The sequence below is a fragment of the Perca fluviatilis genome, chromosome 14, assembly GCF_010015445.1.
Source record: "Perca fluviatilis chromosome 14, GENO_Pfluv_1.0, whole genome shotgun sequence".
NCBI lineage: Eukaryota > Metazoa > Chordata > Actinopteri > Perciformes > Percidae > Perca > Perca fluviatilis.
The window spans coordinates 5,436,025-5,455,744 of record NC_053125.1 but is presented as its reverse complement, the minus strand read 5'-3'; the positions used below and the strand labels follow the sequence as shown (position 1 = coordinate 5,455,744).

Below are 19,720 nucleotides of genomic sequence, written 5' to 3'. Positions count from 1 at the left end.
GCATTCCTGCTAATGTACAAATCTTTGCATCAAAATAAGTAGGGCTGGAATGTTCCCATACTGGGTAGGTATTTGGTTTTTAATTTTGGGTTTGGGATATTCTTTTTTTGATTGTTGTTTTCTTTAATAATGCAAACGACTTAAAAATGAATGGCTTTAATTCAATTAAAAGACATGTGTTGCAGCGCAGTGTTTCCATTTCAGCTCAGTGTCTTTGGTGTCACGTTTCTCGTCCTCTCTCTCTCACACACACCCACACCCACACACACACACACACACACACACACACACACACAGTTGTCCGTGTGACGTCCTGAGTTTGACTCTGCACACGGCTCTGCAGACAGCAGAACCCAAATAGACAACTGCTAAAGGATGTGCTTTCTGCACTGGTTGTTTTTTGAGTGTTCTCATTGGGGAATTTAATGGAAGCCCATTTGAGTCAGGAATAAGAAAGTAAAATGATGCGATATTAAGTCATATTTACGAGAGCCATGAATTGGAATTTCAATTTTGTTTGGATGGAAATATAAATTACAGTTGATCACATTGAAAGAAGCCTGGCGCTGAATTGTCACAGCATAGGAAAGCACAATGCTATCGCTGCAAACACATTTTCCGACATACAGCCAGTCATAATGTGTTAGGTCTGTAAATGCAGCACCCCAATCTGGCAGGCCGAACACATCTTGGGCCCTACCTTGCACCCGGCGCAGCGCGGCGCAAAGCCCGACGCAGGTGTCTTTGCTATTTTAAGACCGTCCAGCACCCGCGTCGTTTAAATAGCAAATGCACCTGCGCCCATGGGCGTGCTGCTCTTACAGGGAGGTGTGTTCAGGTGCATTCTGGGTGTATTGCTATCTTGAGGGAGCGGGAAGTGATCGCACCATTGACCAACAAAAACCTGGTCTAAAGTCAATAACGCAGCATTTCATTGTTATTTTAACAGCGCATTAGTAAAATGCTCCTAGGCTCATGCACAGCGCGCGCACTATGCTTGTTACACACACAGGGACGCACAGCAGGACACACACATGCAGAAGATTACAAATACAAATATTACAGTGTGAAATAGTGTTATGATATGATCTGCTTGCATGCTTTCACTTCACGCACGAGCAGATCAGTTTCTTCTCCTGAAAATGTCACCTTCCTGCTCAGCAAATCCTCCATCATAATAGCGACGCTCCAAGGTCCAAACGCGCCTGGCTTTTAAAGGGAATGGGAGATGATCTCTGATTGGTTGATTGCATGTTACGCCCAAAACACACCTCTGATTAATGAAGATGTGTGGATACAGACTAGCGTGTTGATGACGTTCTATCATGCGGCTGGTACTACCGGAAGTAAACAAAAAAACAAGGCTGGAAAAGAAGACACCGCAAAGACAGCAATGAAAATGTCTTTAAAAAAAACTAAGAACTTGTGTCGAAACGTAGTTTTACTGGAGAGATGGCTAAATTCGGGAACATCTGTCGGTAAGGGCTGACGCCGACAATCGTTGTTCATTACCAAATTACGAACGGTGTTCGAATATAGTATATAGCACATTATTTCATCTGTTTATTTCGTTATGTAGGTATATAGATCGTTTAAAAAACATGTTTATGTTAAAATAAATATACCTATACACAAAGTTATGCGGTGTCTCCCGTTATATTGGTTTGCCCTCTTATGGACATAATGCACAAGAATAGATATTTGAATATAATGTTTTTTTTAGAAGGAAATATGTCATTTTTGGCCAATTTTAACAGCGGCTCCTTGGTGCAGCAGCAGCAGCAGCAGCAGGCAGACAGTTGGAGACAGTAAAGAAGAGAGCCAATTAGGGAGAGAGATTGGGTGTGTGGTGCTAATTCTTGGCCCATTTGTGGTCTCAAACTGTAATTAATATTCATTAAAAATGTGATAAAAAAAAAATCATCAAATTGAGTGCCATATCGCTGTTTTCCAAGCTACTGTAGCTAGTTGGTTTCATCTAAACTGGGGCGGGAAAAAAAACCATACCGGTTGCCATGGTGATGGAATACGTCAGACCATTAACCACACCCCCCATTTTCTGTCCGAGAAAGAACGTTAACCCCCAAAAAAAGCAGGAAGTAACACTGGCAGGAGTGGGGCTTTAGGGAGCTCCAAAGTATCATTTGCGACACTTGACACCACGGCGAACAAAAGACTTTGCATACGTAATCACAGCATCTGTTTGCGTCTCAATAGCCAACTGATTCACACATTTTCACCTCTCTCCCTCCTATTCAAGCTGATCACCTGAAGAGAAGTGAAAAGGTGTGCACTCAATAAGGAAACTCTCTCTCTCTCTCTCTCTCTCTCTCTCTCTCTCTCTCTCTCTCCCCCCCGTCCTGAAGCTGGAATACACTACCACAGTCTGATGGCAGTAAAGCTCCCACAATCACTGCTCCTCCTGGTGGATAGATAAAGCATTGAAACTGGTTTCCACACACGATGCTTTAGGGGTGTTACGAAGCGGCACTGAATTCACTACATCGAGTGTGTGTTTGTGTGTGGGGGGGGTCATAAACCAACCAAGTGTAGAGCAGGGACCCAGCAGGGATCATCCACGGGTCAGCTTGGGCCCTGTCACAGTCCAGCTGGCAACCTTAGATGTAGAATTGTCTTGGTCAAGTCACATAAATGTGATGTTTTTTTTTTTTTTTTATGATAGAAAACAGGAAGAGGAAAAAAAATTGAAAGAAATTGCAAGTATTGCTAGCTTTACTGCTGTGGTTTGTGACTCAGAGGAATGCTAAAAAAGTGGTATAACGTCTTGTCAAAAGCTCATCGGGGGGGGGTCGCAGCTTACAAGAAAGCTACTGCAGCAAATTGTAAGCTTATATGACCCCGTTGAATTATGCATAGTGCCTCAGATAACGCATTATTCATTGCACAGGTGGAGGTCTTAAACCATTGAGCACATTTCCTGAAGTGGTTCAGTGAATGCTTGGAGAAAGTAATGCTTCAAATAGTGGAGTAATGCTTCCTCTGGTGCTGGTTGACGGACTCTAGAGTTCTTGCCAAGGTAAGGGCACCGAGAATAAATAGTGTTTTTTCTTTTCTTCATACAGTTAATTACACACAAATGTCAACATTTATATCTTCTCTATCTATCTCCTGTCTTTATTTCTAGGAAAAACACCCCTTCTCCATATCCTGGGCCCCTGGTAGGTCCGTTACCAGCCAAAGGCACAGAAGAATGGACCCAGGGAACATTGCATTACGAGCAGAAGAACTGTGAATGAGAATTCAAACATTGTACATAAACGAGCAATACAATGCTCTTAAAAATTAAAAAAAATTTAAACACTAAATGTTTTTTGGGCTATTTTATTTGTTATTCTGTTCAATCAGTTCAAATCAATCATTTTGGAAAGATTTCGACCAAACATTGCTATCATCGCCTGGGCAGTGTGGGGATGTGCATGTATTATACGCTTCACAGTTAGTAATTATTATCTTGTCGCATCTTGTTGTCTTCATGGAGGACATAGAACATGTGATGCCCCTCTTCACAGCACTTTGTGTGATCTGAAAAAAAACAATACATAAAAGTATGCAAGGCCACAAAATTATGAGCGTTACATTGTAATCTGCTCTTGATAAATTTATGGGCCCACAGTTAATAATCGGGCCCCTGGGAGTGGTGTATGAGGCTGTTGTCCTTGGCAGTATCCTTGGGATGACACAATTGGCCTCCTCTTACACAGCTGCTTTTAGACCTGGTCACACCAGCAAAATGCTAAATTCTGCATCAAAATGAGTTCATTCCAATGGGTTCCAATGGAGTGAACTGGTGGGGATGAAGTGTGCGCAATTTTTTCACCTCGAGTTCAACTTTGGTCAACTTTGACTAGTGTATTTGCACTGTTGACCAATTGTCAGCAATACTCAATTAAATTAAATGAATAAACAAAATACCAGGATGGATTAAACAGCACTGTGCAGAGAAAATAGAAATAATAAGCTTGGAGGGCTATTGTGACTGAAGCCGCTTTCACTAAGGACCTGAAAGTTCCAAAGTGCTTGAATTCAGGTCATCGAGCAACCACCACATTTGATGTTCTGCGTCGAACACCACTTGTGCGTTGATGCTGTGATATCTATTGCGGTTTACCCATGGTTTCTCGTTCTCGCTTGGAAGTTGTGATACGCATGTTTGCCTTCCATAACCCAACCATCAAAGGGACAAATTTTGTATAACTGCGGCTTTTCTCCCCCGATGACCCTAGGGGGTCCGTTGAGAAAATAATTGTTGTATGCTCACTTCTTCCCCCTTACTGCGGCCATCTTTCCCTTTTTGGCACCCCCCAAAGAGGGTTTTAGCCAGAGCCAAAGGAAAATCCCCAGCGCTAAAACGTCTTTGACTTCCAGCAATCAACTCCCCTCTCATCCACAGACGCTACATTTCACACATCCTCTGTTAAGCTAGCTAAGCTGCCTTCTTTTGACTGGACCTGAACGCTCCGCTGTGAAGCTAGCGATAATGGGCTCTTTTTGGAGTTTTACCGTCCAGAGTCAGGCTGTACCGGACACTCCCGGTGACCCTGCTGCCCTGGGGACCGGCGTCCCCACGTGGTGATCCTCTGCTCCTGGCCAGAGGAGGAGCTGCTGCTGTCGGGCACGGAGCTCTCAGCCACCCGTCAAAGCCCCGACTGCAGGTCGAAAATGGCAGTGAAGCCGGATCTGGGTCTGACATAGTATCAAATTGAGACAGTTTCATAACCGGTTAAAAACTCCTCGTAGCCACGTTAAAAAGTAGTCCACGTCTGTGTTTTGGTACAGTTGGTTCTCACACCTGATGCGAACCACACAAACTGTACTCAAGACTACTTTTTCAAGTGGACTTGGACTTGAACAAACGTGCCCGGGTACGGTACGCAGTGTTCACACTAATCAAACGAACTGGACGTTGGAGTCATGTGTACTCGGATACTGGCCCAGGTCCCTGATGTAAAAGCCCCCTTACTGCATTATATTCCATTATATTGTTATGCAGTCTTTCTCTGCCTGCATAATGTGCTGATGATCCTGCAAGAACCAAAGACGGACTTCTGAGATCCGAAATGTCAACTACCATGGCGACATCGTTTACATCGTAAACATTGTCAAACTAGAAGAGAGAAGATAAAATATTTGGACATGGTCGTCTTCCTGTCAGCTTCTCGTGAGGCGTCCGATGTGGAATTGGTTGCCGTCCATTATGACCCACGCATATCGGATAGTATCATTTTTGTCTAATCCAAGAAAGGACTACTAACCAACTCCAGCGACTATTTGAGCTCTCTTAAAAGTTACTACATGTAGATTTTTTTTATGTTTGTGTGTTAGTGTGTTAGTTTGTTTGTGTGTGCGTGTGTGTGTGTGTGTGTGTGTGTGTGTGTGTGTGGGTGGGTTGGGGTCGGGATGGAAGGTGGTGGTGGAGTTGGCAGGCTTGATGCAGGGGGTAGTGGGTAGCAGCTAGAGTGTACTACCAATTGGCGCCAAAGTAAAAAGATTCTGCATATGTTGACTTTAAAGTACCTGTGTGTAGGATTTGGGAGAAGGGTCTAGCTGCAGAGCTCCAGACTCGGGCCCACTTCCTATGTCGGACCCATAGGTCCCCAGCTTGGAGAAGGCAGGGGCGTCTGAAATGGTGTACGCCAGAGATGATACGAGGATACAATAGCATGCCTCATAGTTCATAGTACAAGTAATAATAATTATATTCCATTTCTGAGGAAAGATATCATAAATCCTACACACTGATCCTTTAAATGTAAGCATATTTCTAAGTCAGTGGTAAGACAAATTTGAGGGTAGGAATAAAGGTGAAAGATTATTCATTTTATGGATGAATCAAGCCTTAAAATTGAACTAAATGAAAACTAAAACTGAACTTAACTAAAATGATATTGCCAGGTTAAACTAATTAAAGCAAGATAAAAAAAAATGAACATAAATTAATTTCAGTTTTAGTTTTTTAGCTAGAATATCTCAAAAGGAGGCAGCATGAGTTTCATTCCAGGAGATGTTAAGGCCATTCTCCAACCATGACCTTTTTATGTATATGTCGCTATGTACTTCTGAGACATTATACCTGGCCCTAACAAAATCTACAACTAAAACTAAAAATATGTAAAAACTAAACTTAATAACCTTGATGTAAACACAGTACTAATAAGATCAGTTTATAATTAGACTTCATTTCAGCACCACTATGACCTATTAAAAAGCCTGCTGCAGAATGAGTATTGGTTGGCATGCCTCTCTCACTATGGAAGGTATTGGTTTTTAGATAGTACGCTATGGTCATTTCCAACGGGATATAAATGGATTTATATTGACTGCATATTGTTGCATCAACACTGGGTTTCTTAAAAATGCTCGCAAAAGTTCGGATGTAACCCCAGAAGGGAAAATGAAGGGGGGAAGAAGCTAAATTATTATTCAAATACTATTTGTGATCCCTAGTTCAGACATTTACAAGCGTATAATTCTGTGAAAGACACGTGTATGCATGGGTCTTGTCATGTACAGCTAAATAATTACATACAATTTTAGACTTATCACTGATTGGGGACCTAAAACTAATCTACATCTTGTAATACAGATATAATCCCCTTATTGTATATGACAAATCATAGGACTGTCAATTTCAATGCGGGCACTGTTGTGAGTCACAAATTTTGATAAAACATTTAATAACATCTAATTAAGCAATTGATTTAGACCGTTGAGTCTCATGCTATTTTATTAAAATTAAATAAGCTTCCCTTTTGTAAAAATGTATTTACAATAGGGGTTACGTCTGGGACAGGGAGAGACTCTTTCAATACTAATAAATCTAAAAGTTGCCATTAACCATGACCTCTGCCCTTATAATGTCCGGCTATGGAGTCATCCATATTGACATAATGGATTAATATTTCACTAAACATCATTCCACAAGGTCATTTTAGAAAGCAGATCTTGAGCCACATGTTTTTTTTGTTTTTTTCAGTCACACGTTAACATAACAGCAGCATGCCTTAATGGACACAGATGTTAGAAACCATCAGTCCCTTGGTGTAGTGACTGTGTCAATCTTTTTATAGTGTCAATTATTTTAATTAAAAAAAACAAGTAGGAATCATGCAGATTATATTATTAAATATACATAAAATACTCCAAAACCACTAAATATTGTGTTTTTTACAGATTGACACGTGCTACTACTCAGTGATGGAAGAAGTACTCAGATCTTTTGCTTAAGTAAAAGTAGTAATACTACCGTGTATAAATTCTCTGTTACATGTAAAAGTCCTAGGGCCCTATTTTAACCTTCAAATTTCCCTCTGAAATATAGTGGAATAGAAGTAGAAAGTGGAATGGAAATCCCACAGTAAAGAATAAGTACCTCAAAATTGTACTTAAGTACTTTCGAAAATTTACTTAGTTACATTTCACCACTGTTTCACCAGATGACGTTTTGTGTCTTACTCCTAGTGTGTTTTTGCTGCAACAATGCTTTTTAGGTATAAAGGTCCAATGACATGCTGCTTTTTGGATGCTTTTATATAGGCCTCAGTGGTCCCCTAATACTGTATCTGAAGTCTCTTTTATATAGGCCTTAGTGGTCCCCTAATACTGTATCTGAAGTCTCTTTTATATAGGCCTTAGTGGTCCCCTAATACTGTATCTGAAGTCTCTTTTATATGGGCCTCAGTGGTCCCCTAATACTGTATCTGAAGTCTCTTTTATATAGGCCTCAGTGGTCCCCTAATACTGTATCTGAAGTCTCTTTTATATAGACCTTAGTGGTCCCCTAATACTGTATCTGAAGTCTCTTTTATATAGGCCTTAGTGGTCCCCTATTACTGTATCTGAAGTCTCTTTTATATAGACCTCAGTGGTCCCCTAATACTGTATCTGAAGTCTCTTTTATATGGGCCTCAGTGGTCCCCTAATACTGTATCTGAAGTCTCTTTTATATAGACCTTAGTGGTCCCCTAATACTGTATCTGAAGTCTCTTTTATATAGACCTTAGTGGTCCCCTAATACTGTATCTGAAGTCTCTTTTATATAGACCTTAGTGGTCCCCTAATACTGTATCTGAAGTCTCTTTTATATGGGCCTCAGTGGTCCCCTAATACAGTATCTGAAGTCTCTTTTATATAGGCCTTAGTGGTCCCCTCATACTGTATCTGAAGTCTCTTTTATATAGACCTTAGTGGACCCCTAATACTGTATCTGAAGTCTCTTTTATATAGACCTTAGTGGTCCCCTAATACTGTATCTGAAGTCTCTTTTATATAGACCTTAGTGGTCCCCCTAATACTGTATCTGAAGTCTCTTTTATATAGACCTTAGTGGTCCCCTCATACTGTATCTAAAGTCTCTTTTATATAGGCCTTAGTGGTCCCCTCATACTGTATCTGAAGTCTCTTTTATATAGACCTTGTTGGACCCCTAATACTGTATCTGAAGTCTCTTTTATATAGACCTTAGTGGTCCCCTAATACTGTATCTGAAGTCTCTTTTATATAGGCCTTAGTGGTCCCCTCATACTGTATCTGAAGTTTCTTTTATATAGACCTTAGTGGTCCCCTAATACTGTATCTGAAGTCTCTTTTATATAGGCCTTAGTGGTCCCCTAATACTGTATCTGAAGTCTCTTTCCGAAATTCAGCCTTGGTGCAGAATTACAGCCACTAGAGCCAGTCCCACAATGAGCTTTCCTTAGGATGTGCCATTTCTGTGTCTGTAGCTATTGAGGAGGAGAGAGGGGGGGGGGGGGCAAGGTGGAGGGTGGGGGTATGGCCTTGACCACCTTGCAGCCACGGTTGTAGCTCTATTTCCTCATGGGCGGGCCAAATTCTCTGGGCAGCTGTGGGCGGCGGGCAAAGCAGAGAAAGGGGAGGTAACCTTTCCCCTTATGACATCATAAAGGGAAGATTCCAGATTGGCCCATTTTCTCTCATTTTCTCAAAGGCAGAGCAGGATACCCAGGGCTTGGTTTACACCTATTGCCATTTCTAGCTACTGGGGGACCATAGGCAGGCTGGGGGAACTCATATTAATGTTAAAAAACCTCATAAAGTGAAATGTTCATGCTATGGGACCTTTTAATACTGTAACAATTAGCTGTGGGCCCGCTGTGTGCCCGCTACTGGCACCATGTTATTACCTCAGTTTATAACCAGAGCAAAATACATTATAAAAGATCAAATGTCAAGACATTTCAATAGTGGTTGTGATTATATGTTATTAAAGCAAATACTATACATGATGAATCAACCCGTTCTCACTCCCAACTCGTTTGGTCAGTGGCTTCCAGCATCAGATACCGACGCAAAAATCACCCCTTTAGCGTCTGTATGGGATGCAACAGGCATAGCAGTAGTATGAAAGACCCAAAGTCCTCGTAAGGAGGCAGGTTGGGGTGGTGGATGGGTCAAACATCGCAGAACTTTCACCCAGGAGACTGGATTTTGTGTCCCGTTCTTGTCCTGCGTGTCACTTAAACGTACAATCTTTAACCCTAACCCTAACTAAGTTGTTTTACCATGCATGGTGAAAAATGCCGTCAAAGCGGTCCCGACCCAGAGCATCGAAAGTGGCGCCAGGAGGTCCCGACGAAGCGCGTTGTAAAATGACGCCAAAGGGGTACCCAGAGCGCCAAATATCGCCGTGGATGGGATAACATTGGAATTCGTTGAAAGCCCCCTGCGTCTGACTGAGAGGATAAAGGAGTATTTTTGTGTCAGTAACTAACGCCGAAGGCATCTGACCAAGCGTCTGTTTTTGACGCGCTGGGACTGAGATTGTGTTGGATGTAATAAAAAACAAAAATAACTAATAAAACAACCAGCCAAGTGTAGTTGAATATCAATATAGCGTAGTCGCAATTTTCGTGGCCACCGGTGTTATTCAAGAGTGATGATTGACAGATTCACCAACTAATCATTTTCTGGTGCCTGTGTGTCAATGGTTTGTTTCATGTATAGGCGGGGCTGCGTGGGAAAAATGACATGGAGCCTGCTATCGCGCAACAGAGTGGTTTGCGTATGTGTTTGCGTCGGCAAGGAGCCTACTGGCATGAAGCACTGGAGCCAAGGATCTACCCAGGAGACATGAATGATTTTGGTGTCCATGTTCTCATCACACCAACAGGATAATCTACTGAAGACATGGTGTGTTCCTTTGAGTTTTGTATTATTCAGGTGCAAGAGACCTCTGTTCTTTTCAGTATCTTTTCTGTGTGAAAGTGGGGGAAGACAAAGAGGAGAGCTGGCAGCGTACTCCAAATAAATGAAATCTGGTGTGTTAACAGAGACTAAAAATGGCCTGTTCGTGAGGAATGCGTGCCACATTTGACTTTGATCTCCAGTGTGTAATCGGCCTCTCTTTGCGTGCTAAGTTTGGCTCTTTATGATAAACCATCAGATGAACAATCTCTTTTGACTTACAGTAGGCCTATATAATTCCTATAATGCCACCTTTTTGGGCATTGCTGAAACTCCATTATAGATTGAAGAAAAACTATAAGGGCTGGGTTTAAAAAAAATCCATTTTACAATGCTAATCGATCTTCATTTGAATGATCCGATGGATTCATAAAATCCTGAGATTGATTTTTTAAGGGGCTCCATCTTAAAGCTAGACTGAAGATAGTGGTAGCACATGAAACTAGACAATCTAAGGAACCCATGTCACGCTAAATAGCGCTCCAAAGTTAGGTGAAATGTTAATACGGGAAAAACTGCCATGGCCATTTTCACAAATGTATGGCCTTAGGTACAGTCTGCACTGAAGAAAGCACTTGTACAATTTTTTCTGTCTCTATGTAAATGCTTAGGGGTCAATTCTTTATGATAACATTAACATACATTTTTAATAATGCACCAGGGTTCTTTGCATGATTTATAGCATTTGTTCTCAGAGAATCTCTTTCATATCCAAGCAAAATTGATATAGTAACTGAAATATCCCTAATTCAATTGATAATGAATTCATTGAAAATGGAATCAGGACCTTGTGAATCGGAATCGAATCGATTCAGGAAATCAGTGGCGATACCCAATCCTAATAACTATTGGTAGATTCTTAGCTATTCTTTGTGGTCATTGTTGGTACTATTTTGCGCCAAGTGTATGGGTATGTTGGTCAATTCACCAACTAACTCATGTGACGGAATGCGCTTCTTTGTGTGCTTCCTTTGGATAACCGATTTCTCGTTTCCATTGTGTCTTTTCACACCACCGTTCCAAAGCTCCCCCCGTCTGGCATGGCCATCATTAAATAACCGGACCCCAATCTGCAGTGAGCATCCTGGCAATTGCCCGCAGTGGCGTATTTGATGGCAGTTCAACAGTCTTTTGCAAATGTGCCAAATTCCATTTTGTTTGGAGTACACTGCCAGCCGAAAGAGAGGGAGGAAGTAAGAGCATGAGAGAGTGAATAGGAGAAGAGTGAATCAATGAGTGTGTGAAAGAGAGAGAGAGAGAGAGAGAGAGAGAGAGAGAGAGAGAGAGAGAGAGCGGGAGAGAAACACAAAAACAAAACAGCATTGCTCTCATTGGCAGGACCAGACTACCCAGCCAAGCCTGACACCTCATGTCAAAGCATCAAAGCATGATGGAAAAATACCAGTGTCCACAGTGTGTACGTGTGTGTCTGCTGTGACCAGACAGTGTTTTCACTACAAATGCCCTTACAGCTCACATGGCCCATTGATAGATTATTGGAACATGTCTAGCATTTCTGTTTTAGCTTGTGTTGTAAAGAATGATCATCCATTCGTTATACAGAGATGATTCCCTATGTTGGGTAGGGTTTTGGACACGGCTAAAGCAGCATTCCTTGTAGAGGAGCCTGTTTTCCATAAACAGAAGGTTTATCCAGGAATACCAAGTACAGATGAAGCACTGAGCATCTCTGAACTTACCAGTATCCACGTAAAGTCTGACCGCTACACCCCTGTCTGCACCCGATCACTCAAAATATTAAATTGTCTTTCCATTTTATTCTATGTTGCTATCAACGCTTGCTAAAACAATTGCATGCACTTCTGTGGCAGATGTAGACAATTGTATTGAATCAAAGTGTATGCATTTTGTTTCATGCGTGTGAGACAGATGGCAGAGAAATGCAACTGAAACGTGTCCGGTGTGTTAGACTTGCTCACTGCTGACGCTGTGGAACTGCCTGTTCTGTTTTGGAGTGTTATCAGCATCGCAGCAGCACCCTAATGGCGCTCCTGGAGCATTTAGCAGCCACGGCTAGTATTGTTACCAATATTGTTTTTTCATCTTACCAGCATGATCTGTAGATGTGTCTCATGTATTCACAAATTGGGAGGTAAAGCCTGTGTTTTAAAAATGTTAAGGACGCTAGATCTTGAAATAAATTTTATTTTCAAAACCTTTCATCATTTGGTCACTTTTTTGGACAAAATTGCTATCATTATATGAGTAGGATTTTACTCAAGGCTTGTAACATATCCTCTCTCATGACCCGTCACTAAGTTCCCCTCTTGACATTTCAGTGCTACATTGCACGAACGTACTCAACATGATTCTTTCTCTACGTGATGATTTTTTTCATCTTGGCCATGCCACTGTATGCTGCACCTTTGACCCTATCTGACTGCTGGACTCTGTTTCTGGTGAGCTGGTGTTAAGTGCCTGCACTTGTGCTTTCATATTTAGTGATGTGGTACTATTCTTGAGTCCAGCCTTCTCCTTTATCGTCATCTATATGCCAATAGGACACTCTAAACTCACTGTTTCCCTTGCCCTTTCAGAGCCCCTAACTGCTGCATTCTGGAAGGCACCATATAGATGTTCTCAGGTAGTTCTCAGGAAACTGGCCTTGATATTCACGTAGCCCTGGCCCTTCACTTTCCTTGAGTTGCGCAGTCTCTGGGTGTTGGACTTCAGTTGGAATCCTGCCTTTTTGCTTTGTTAGAAGCTTTCAGGACTTGGTGTTTGCAGTTGTCACACATTGGCCACCTTACTACACATATAAGACTGGAATGTCTTATATGTTGATTGCTTGGAACTAGTTCTTTCTGTTGATGTGGCACTTCAGTACAGTCCTACTCTTCCCCTATGCCTGCCTTGCTTCAGGGCCCCATTGTGATTGTGAAATCCTTAAGTATAAAGCTGCCCTGTGTGTCTGTGTGGCCATCTGTTAGTGCAACCCATTCAGTCCCAGTAATCCTCTCTCTTTGCAACCATGCGTCCACAATTGGGCAGATGTGGTCCATGCAGAAGAGGAGGCTAAAAGTAGTCCCATTCTTGAACCTGTATTCGTAATCGCTACTCGAAATAAGCAACTGGGAAAGTTGAAGCTAATGCGGTAAAGCAGCGGGGATAGCGATCTGCCTCGGTATATGCCACACTTGATGGTCCCTTAGGAAAATAAGGGTTGTTCTTTACTTTCCTTGATGCTTCATAGATGCACATATAGAGAGAAAGAAAGGCTTTATTGTTTCCAAGGGCGGAATTTGTTTCCACAGTGTGCGCCTGGTGTCCTGTATCCGTGTCTGGTTGGGAGTAGCATGACAAATTGGATGAGGGGTTGGCCATGGACGTGTTCTATGGTGAGTGGTATGCGTGTGATGGCTCTGGTATTGACATACAGAGGTCTGAATTACTGACCTTCTAGAGCAATAGGCATTCAATAGTAGATGTACAAAAGGCCGTCTATCAGCAGTGATTGTTAGAGTGCATGTCGGAGAATGGCGCGGACACGCGCGTGCGCCACAAAGAAAAAAAGAGACCGCCGCTGTCCGGAGGATAACTAGCCAGTTGAAATCGTGTGTGTGTGTCCTTGAGAACTAGCCACACACACACACCAACACACACACACACACACACACACACACACACACACACACACACACACACACAACCATACCAAAGCTACCCACGGCCATGTTTGTACTGTTATTTGATCTTAATAAAGCATCAAAAGAAGGATTCCCTGTCCGTGTTTTAACAGACACACCTGGGGCAAAGTTGGAAACCAGAATCCGCTACAGGGAAGTTTAAATACAGTCCTGTTCTAGCAATCACTAACAATTGTATTGAATTGAAAGCTCCAGATTGGTGTGCTCGGCCTTACAGGCAGGTTATAGCTCAGTTGTCTGATAGTTGGTGCCAGTGGCATCTGTGTCTGTGGTGTCGCTTTAGTCTGGCGAGTAGCACTTGAAGCTTGTATTTAGCAGTCTTAGAAGCCTCAGTTATAGGCCTTCCATCTTGATTCATATTTAATCAGCACCGCCTAGTTTGACAGTTGGATTTTAGTTTTGTGAGCCTGGTGCATTAAGCTGGACGCCGTATGCCCGGTTACACCTGGTAACTACATTTGTCAGTCAGTCATCATCTTAAAGGGGAATTTTGTTTTTTTATTCTTCTAACCTGGACCCTATTTTCCCATATGTGTGTAAGTGAACTAAAATCTTTGAAGTTGATCCATTATTGAGCAAGAATGCTGTAACCAGTAGCCGTGAACTGCGCTGCAATGAACGTCCACTAAAAGTGCTGTTTTTGCCACTGACCGGCTCGCGTTGTTATTATAAATGTCTGACTACATCATGGAAAGATGGTGAAGTTGACGTTATCCTGCCATGCTTGTGTGTAACTTATTGATGCTAGGTCAAGACAGTAACTTTAGCTAATAGCATTAGCTCACCACCGTTCTGTCTGCAGCTCTCCACTCTTGGAACAGCATTTTTATTTAGGAAAAGGTGCTTTGGTATAGGATTTCTTCTCCTTCTTAACTGCCAGTATTCATTAAGTCTTAAGTTTTGAGTTTGTAGCTGTATGCTAGCACAACTAGCCTCAACTTCAGCCTGCCTATATCTAAAGGTAACGTCTTTCAAAGCCTTGCGAAGTGTAGGTGACATTTTGTTGGCATAATTCAGAAATGCGCAATTGAAACAAAATTGAACACAAAGCAACACTTTCTGTACTCCAAAACAACAAACCCTTTCCGCCGCTCCTCTCTCCCGCACCTCTGTCTACCGGAAATTAACCGTGCGAAATTTCAGAACAAGACGGTTACAGCGTTCTCACTCAAAACTGGACCAATTTTAAAGATTTTTGTTCACGTAAGTCACACAAATGCATGGGAAAATAGATTTCCTTAAACCTGCCCCATGTGAGATAAACAGTTGTTATTTGTCAGCCCAGGACCTGGTCTTGGAATCTGTCTAAATGTGACGGGGCCAGATGTATCTGCCAGTTTAAATTAAACATGAGCTTGCACATTTGTTTAGTTTCTAGGCTAGCCAGTACCTGTCTTTGAGCTAGCTTACTAAACTCTGTGTTGGGCTTCCAGTACAATTTGCAGTCTCCTGCTCATTTTATGTAATGGCATCTCTCATAGCTAGGGCTGGGTATCATTTGAAATTGTCTGTCAGCAGTGGCAAAACACAACCTCAGTGTTTCAGCCAATATCAAAACATTGCCGTTTACGTGCATGGGTGGCACAGGGGTCAAGTTCCCGTCCAAAGAACTGTGGTTCCAGTTGTGGTAACGGTAGCTCCAGCTTGGTCTTGAATTCCAATGAACGCAATTTGCTGGTGTTCACAGATGTCCATGGCAGTGCACCTCCTACTGTTTGTTTGGGGCACCTGCACACTGGGGGGCAGAATTGAAGTGGGATAATGTGAATCTTCCACGCGTTATTCCCTCCCAGTGAAATGCATAATTGGCAGGTGAAAAGACTGAAAGAAGAAATGGATGTTCCATGCTAGGGTTAGGGTTAGATTTGGGTTAAAACGTGGTGTCCCAGATGGACAGGATTAGGATTAGGTGCTCAATTACATTAACGCAAATTTGTTTTACTCAGAACATTTGCTCAGTAGATGTCATACCCAGCCCTACCTATATGTTATTGTATGTTATTATGTTTTCTTGTATCTTATCATATTGTATCACTTCTCTTTTGTATGGCTTCTTATGCTATGTTGAATGTTTTCTTTTTGCACAAGCTTGTGTTTGTGTTTGAGTTGATGATCGTTTACTGCATCACGTGTTAATGCATTGTATCTCAACTTCATTAAATGCAAAAATCTTCATAAGAGCAAGCATCTTGTTTTTGTTTTCCTCACTGCTTTGTTTTCCCGGCAATATTAGCAATATTAGTTTGATTTGGTTAGCGCCGACAGCACTTGGCCAGAACACTTGCAGAATTTTGTGCACCCACTCCAATGACAAACAAGTAGTATCTTATGTACACGCATGTATCTAATCTGGATGACGTAACGGTATTGTGAGCTTTTGGGGCATAACTGTTTAATGAAACAAATCCGTTCCCAGTTTTTTTTCCATTTTATCTTGTTTATTTGCTACTGTGAATTCTTTAGCCAAGTTCTGGACAAATACCCGTGTTTGTAATGTGGAGTGGGTATCAGAGGGTATTAGTGTACGGATTAGGGGGTTGAGGGTATGGATTTACAGGATTTATTGGAAACGACATAGGGATCAAGATAGGTGCCAGTCTTCCACTTCCTGTGTCTGTTGTCATTTATCTGTTTTGGCCCATCCTTCTGGCTGTTTTTGTCTCTTTGGCCTGTCTCATTTGTGTTTTTGTTTCCCTCCATCTTACATTTGTTTTGTCCCTCTGGTCCATTCATCCACGCTCCCCTGCACATGTCTTTATTCTGCAGTCATCTGTGTTTGGCTTCCCTTTGGTCAGTTCTTTGGGGTTGATTCAGAATGTGGTAGTCAGTAGTTGTCTTTATGGTAATGTTTTGTCACCTGCAGTGTTTTGGTCTCATCTATTTCACTTCTCTTTCTTTTACAGTCCCAAGTAAATGATGACAAATACAAATCTTTAACCGAAACCTAAGAAGGTGATATTACAATTGGCAATGCTTTATGACTTGACGAAGATTTGATAAAATAAGGCCTATTTTCTAAATGTATGTTGTCTGGCTATGCTTTACCACTGCTACTGCTCTGCTTTCACGGGCTGATTACAGTATGTTTCATAAACACTGTGTGAGCCATACAGTATGAACACATAAAGGATTATGCATCCAATTGTGATTGGGCCTATGCCTGTGATATTGATGTCTTTTCTTTTGTGCACAGGGTCACTAATTTGATTATTTTTTCCATGTTATCACTTTAAGTGGCAGATGCTATGTTTTTTGTTGTCGGAGTGATTTACATCATTAGTCACAAGCAGCTGTTATCCAAGCAGACATCTTTGTAAAAGCCTGTTGTTTCTTTGATTTTAAAGATGTGCATTCTTGAATTTCTGCACCATCCACAATTTGCCACCTGCCAGGAGCTCCTAGGTTAGGAGCTCATAAGATCTCCTAAATCCTAATTTAAGAAAATAAATAAAATAATCTCTCCTCCACTTTGTATCTCATCAGTTATTTCAAGATGAAGATCGATACCAGCCTGACTATGCTCCAGCTGCCTGAGGCGCTGTCCCAGGCAGGCCTTCAGTTCTCGGTAGCCACTGAAGAGGACTTCGATGAGATCATGGCTATGAGCCAGGACATCTATGGAGGCCTTGACTACCTGCCCACTAGGTACACCAACTGGCTGCAGGAGACCAACCGCACAGTCATATTGGCCCGCAAACAGGGGAAAGTGGTAAGTTCAATGAATAGTAAGAAAACATTTTAAAGTTATGGGTGTAAGAATAGGCAGGATTAAGAATAACAATGTGAGATTTGTCTCTTTGGATAAGTTATTTTATTTTTTCGTTACTCAGCCCAGCTCTGTCAAAGGTGCTTTTAAGCAACTCCAAATTTACTGACCATCCAGCAGGTAGCTTAGCTTCTGCACACAGCGCTCCAGAACTCCAGACCTCGGCAGCACGGTTCACACACCCTCCAACTCTAAACAAAACTACTAATTGTAGGCAAATCTGTGGCTAAGAAGAACACACACCATTTAAATGAGACTATTTTGAATTACTGAATCAGGGTGGGAAATTAGCACCCGCCACCCGCCAATGGCGGGTATTTTTTCAAAGTGGCGGGTGACTTTGCCTTGTATACCAGCCACAGTGGCGGGTGGATTGTAAAACATTCAAAACATCAAACATTGTTACACAACAAGTAACAATGCACAATGCTTATAGGAGTCGCGTTACGTTACTGCCAATGAATCCCCAACATTTCCGTATTTTGCTGCTTCATAATAAAAACATTCAAATACCAAAATAACGGAGGACTTTTATTGTGAAGAACTTATAGGAAATTAAACCGTTCACAGCCGGGGCTTTGACCACGCATAGTCGAGTAGTTTTCAGCGCTAGTCCATGACACCATGTAGCTGAGCTGAGGTACAGACGAAAGGAAAATTATCTGTTTAATAATGTGGCGACATATCCCTGGTGTTAAGTGGCGAATTGACAAAACGTACAGCGAAAGACCGTGCAAAACATTTCAGACCGTCCTGCCAACCTTTATAGATTTTAACATCAATGTAGACCGTAACGATGTTTAAGTCGCTGAAAGCTGCTGCCGCTTTAATCCTGTCGGCTCTCTGCTGCTCAGTTCTACCCCGCGACTGACGACACACACACACACACACACACACACAAGCAACCAAGCCCAAAACAAGCGACTTTTTCTACGGGCCCCCTAGGTTCGGGAAGGAAAAATAATTTACAATCCGTGGGGACGGATTTAACTGTGGGTACAGATTGTCAATTTACATCCATGTGGACAGATTGGTAAACTGTGCCAGTTCAGGACATGACCACAAGAGGGCGTTAAACCACCTTTTAACATTATTTAACATCAAAACTGATGGGATATCAAATATAGACTGATGTACCAAGTACATTATATACATAGTAAACCTCTGATAATTAAAATTTGCGCACACAAATAAATATCATCCTGAATTCACAAATTCTTTATTTATTATTGCAGGGACTGCAGAAGATCCCATTTTTAAATAACTATAACCCAGAAACAGGAGAATTTTTTTTATAATCTTAGTGTGTAGCAATAAAGGGGCTCCTGCTCTGGTAAACAAATGAGGGATTTAGAAAAGACTTAAATAAATTAACTGGTTTAAAAACCATTCCAGTCAAAACCATTTGAACAGGTGAGGATGAGGCTTGGGCTAAAACATTTTTCTTAAGACTCTTAACACTTTAGCCTCATATATATGAAGAATAACACCACCATTATCTTTCTCATCACTCACTGACGTTTTACTAAACAGAAAAACACAGATTGCCCTGCTTTGCCTCTGATTGGCTAGTACTCGTTGCCATCTGGGTCAGAGGCAATTAGAAGCAGGATGTGGGTGGGAAAAAACTGCTGTTTCCTGTGTGTATGGGGAAAGTGGAGGGACAGAGGGAACAGGTAAGACAAACTCCTACGTTTAAATAACATATAGAAAATATCTGCTTGACAACTTATTATGGAGCTGGGAACAAGCCCAAATGAACAACTACACTTTAGAAACAAGCCCAAAAAAACCCGCGACCCACGACTACCAATATTTGTAAACGACTTTACAGAAAAACAAGCCCAAAGTCGCTTATAATAAGCGGACTTGGCAACACTGACACACACACACACACACACACACACACACACACACAGACAGACACACAGACACACGGTGGATGCAGGAAAAACCGGAGATGAGAGTACAGGATGACCTAAATTGAGGCCAGCTACTCTCATTATTGTAAGATCAATGATAAGTTAAAGTCCAATAAGTCCTTTATCAAACCTATGAATGTGAG

The 19,720-nt window shown here is 41.8% G+C and overlaps 1 protein-coding gene across 2 annotated transcripts in view; it reads left to right on the top strand.

Moving 5' to 3' along the window:
• The window catches only part of nat16 (N-acetyltransferase 16), a 50,595-nt gene that overhangs the window by 19,411 nt on the left and 11,464 nt on the right, over window positions 1-19,720 (top strand). Inside the window, exons 2-3 of one of the 2 annotated variants that reach the window (XM_039821608.1) lie at window positions 9,982-10,167; window positions 17,373-17,598. In XM_039821608.1, the coding sequence (XP_039677542.1) occupies window positions 10,112-10,167; window positions 17,373-17,598 (282 nt within the window). In that variant the 5' untranslated portion in view covers window positions 9,982-10,111. The remainder of the gene's footprint in view (window positions 1-9,981; window positions 10,168-17,372; window positions 17,599-19,720) is intronic. The other variant, XM_039821609.1, reaches the window with a different exon arrangement.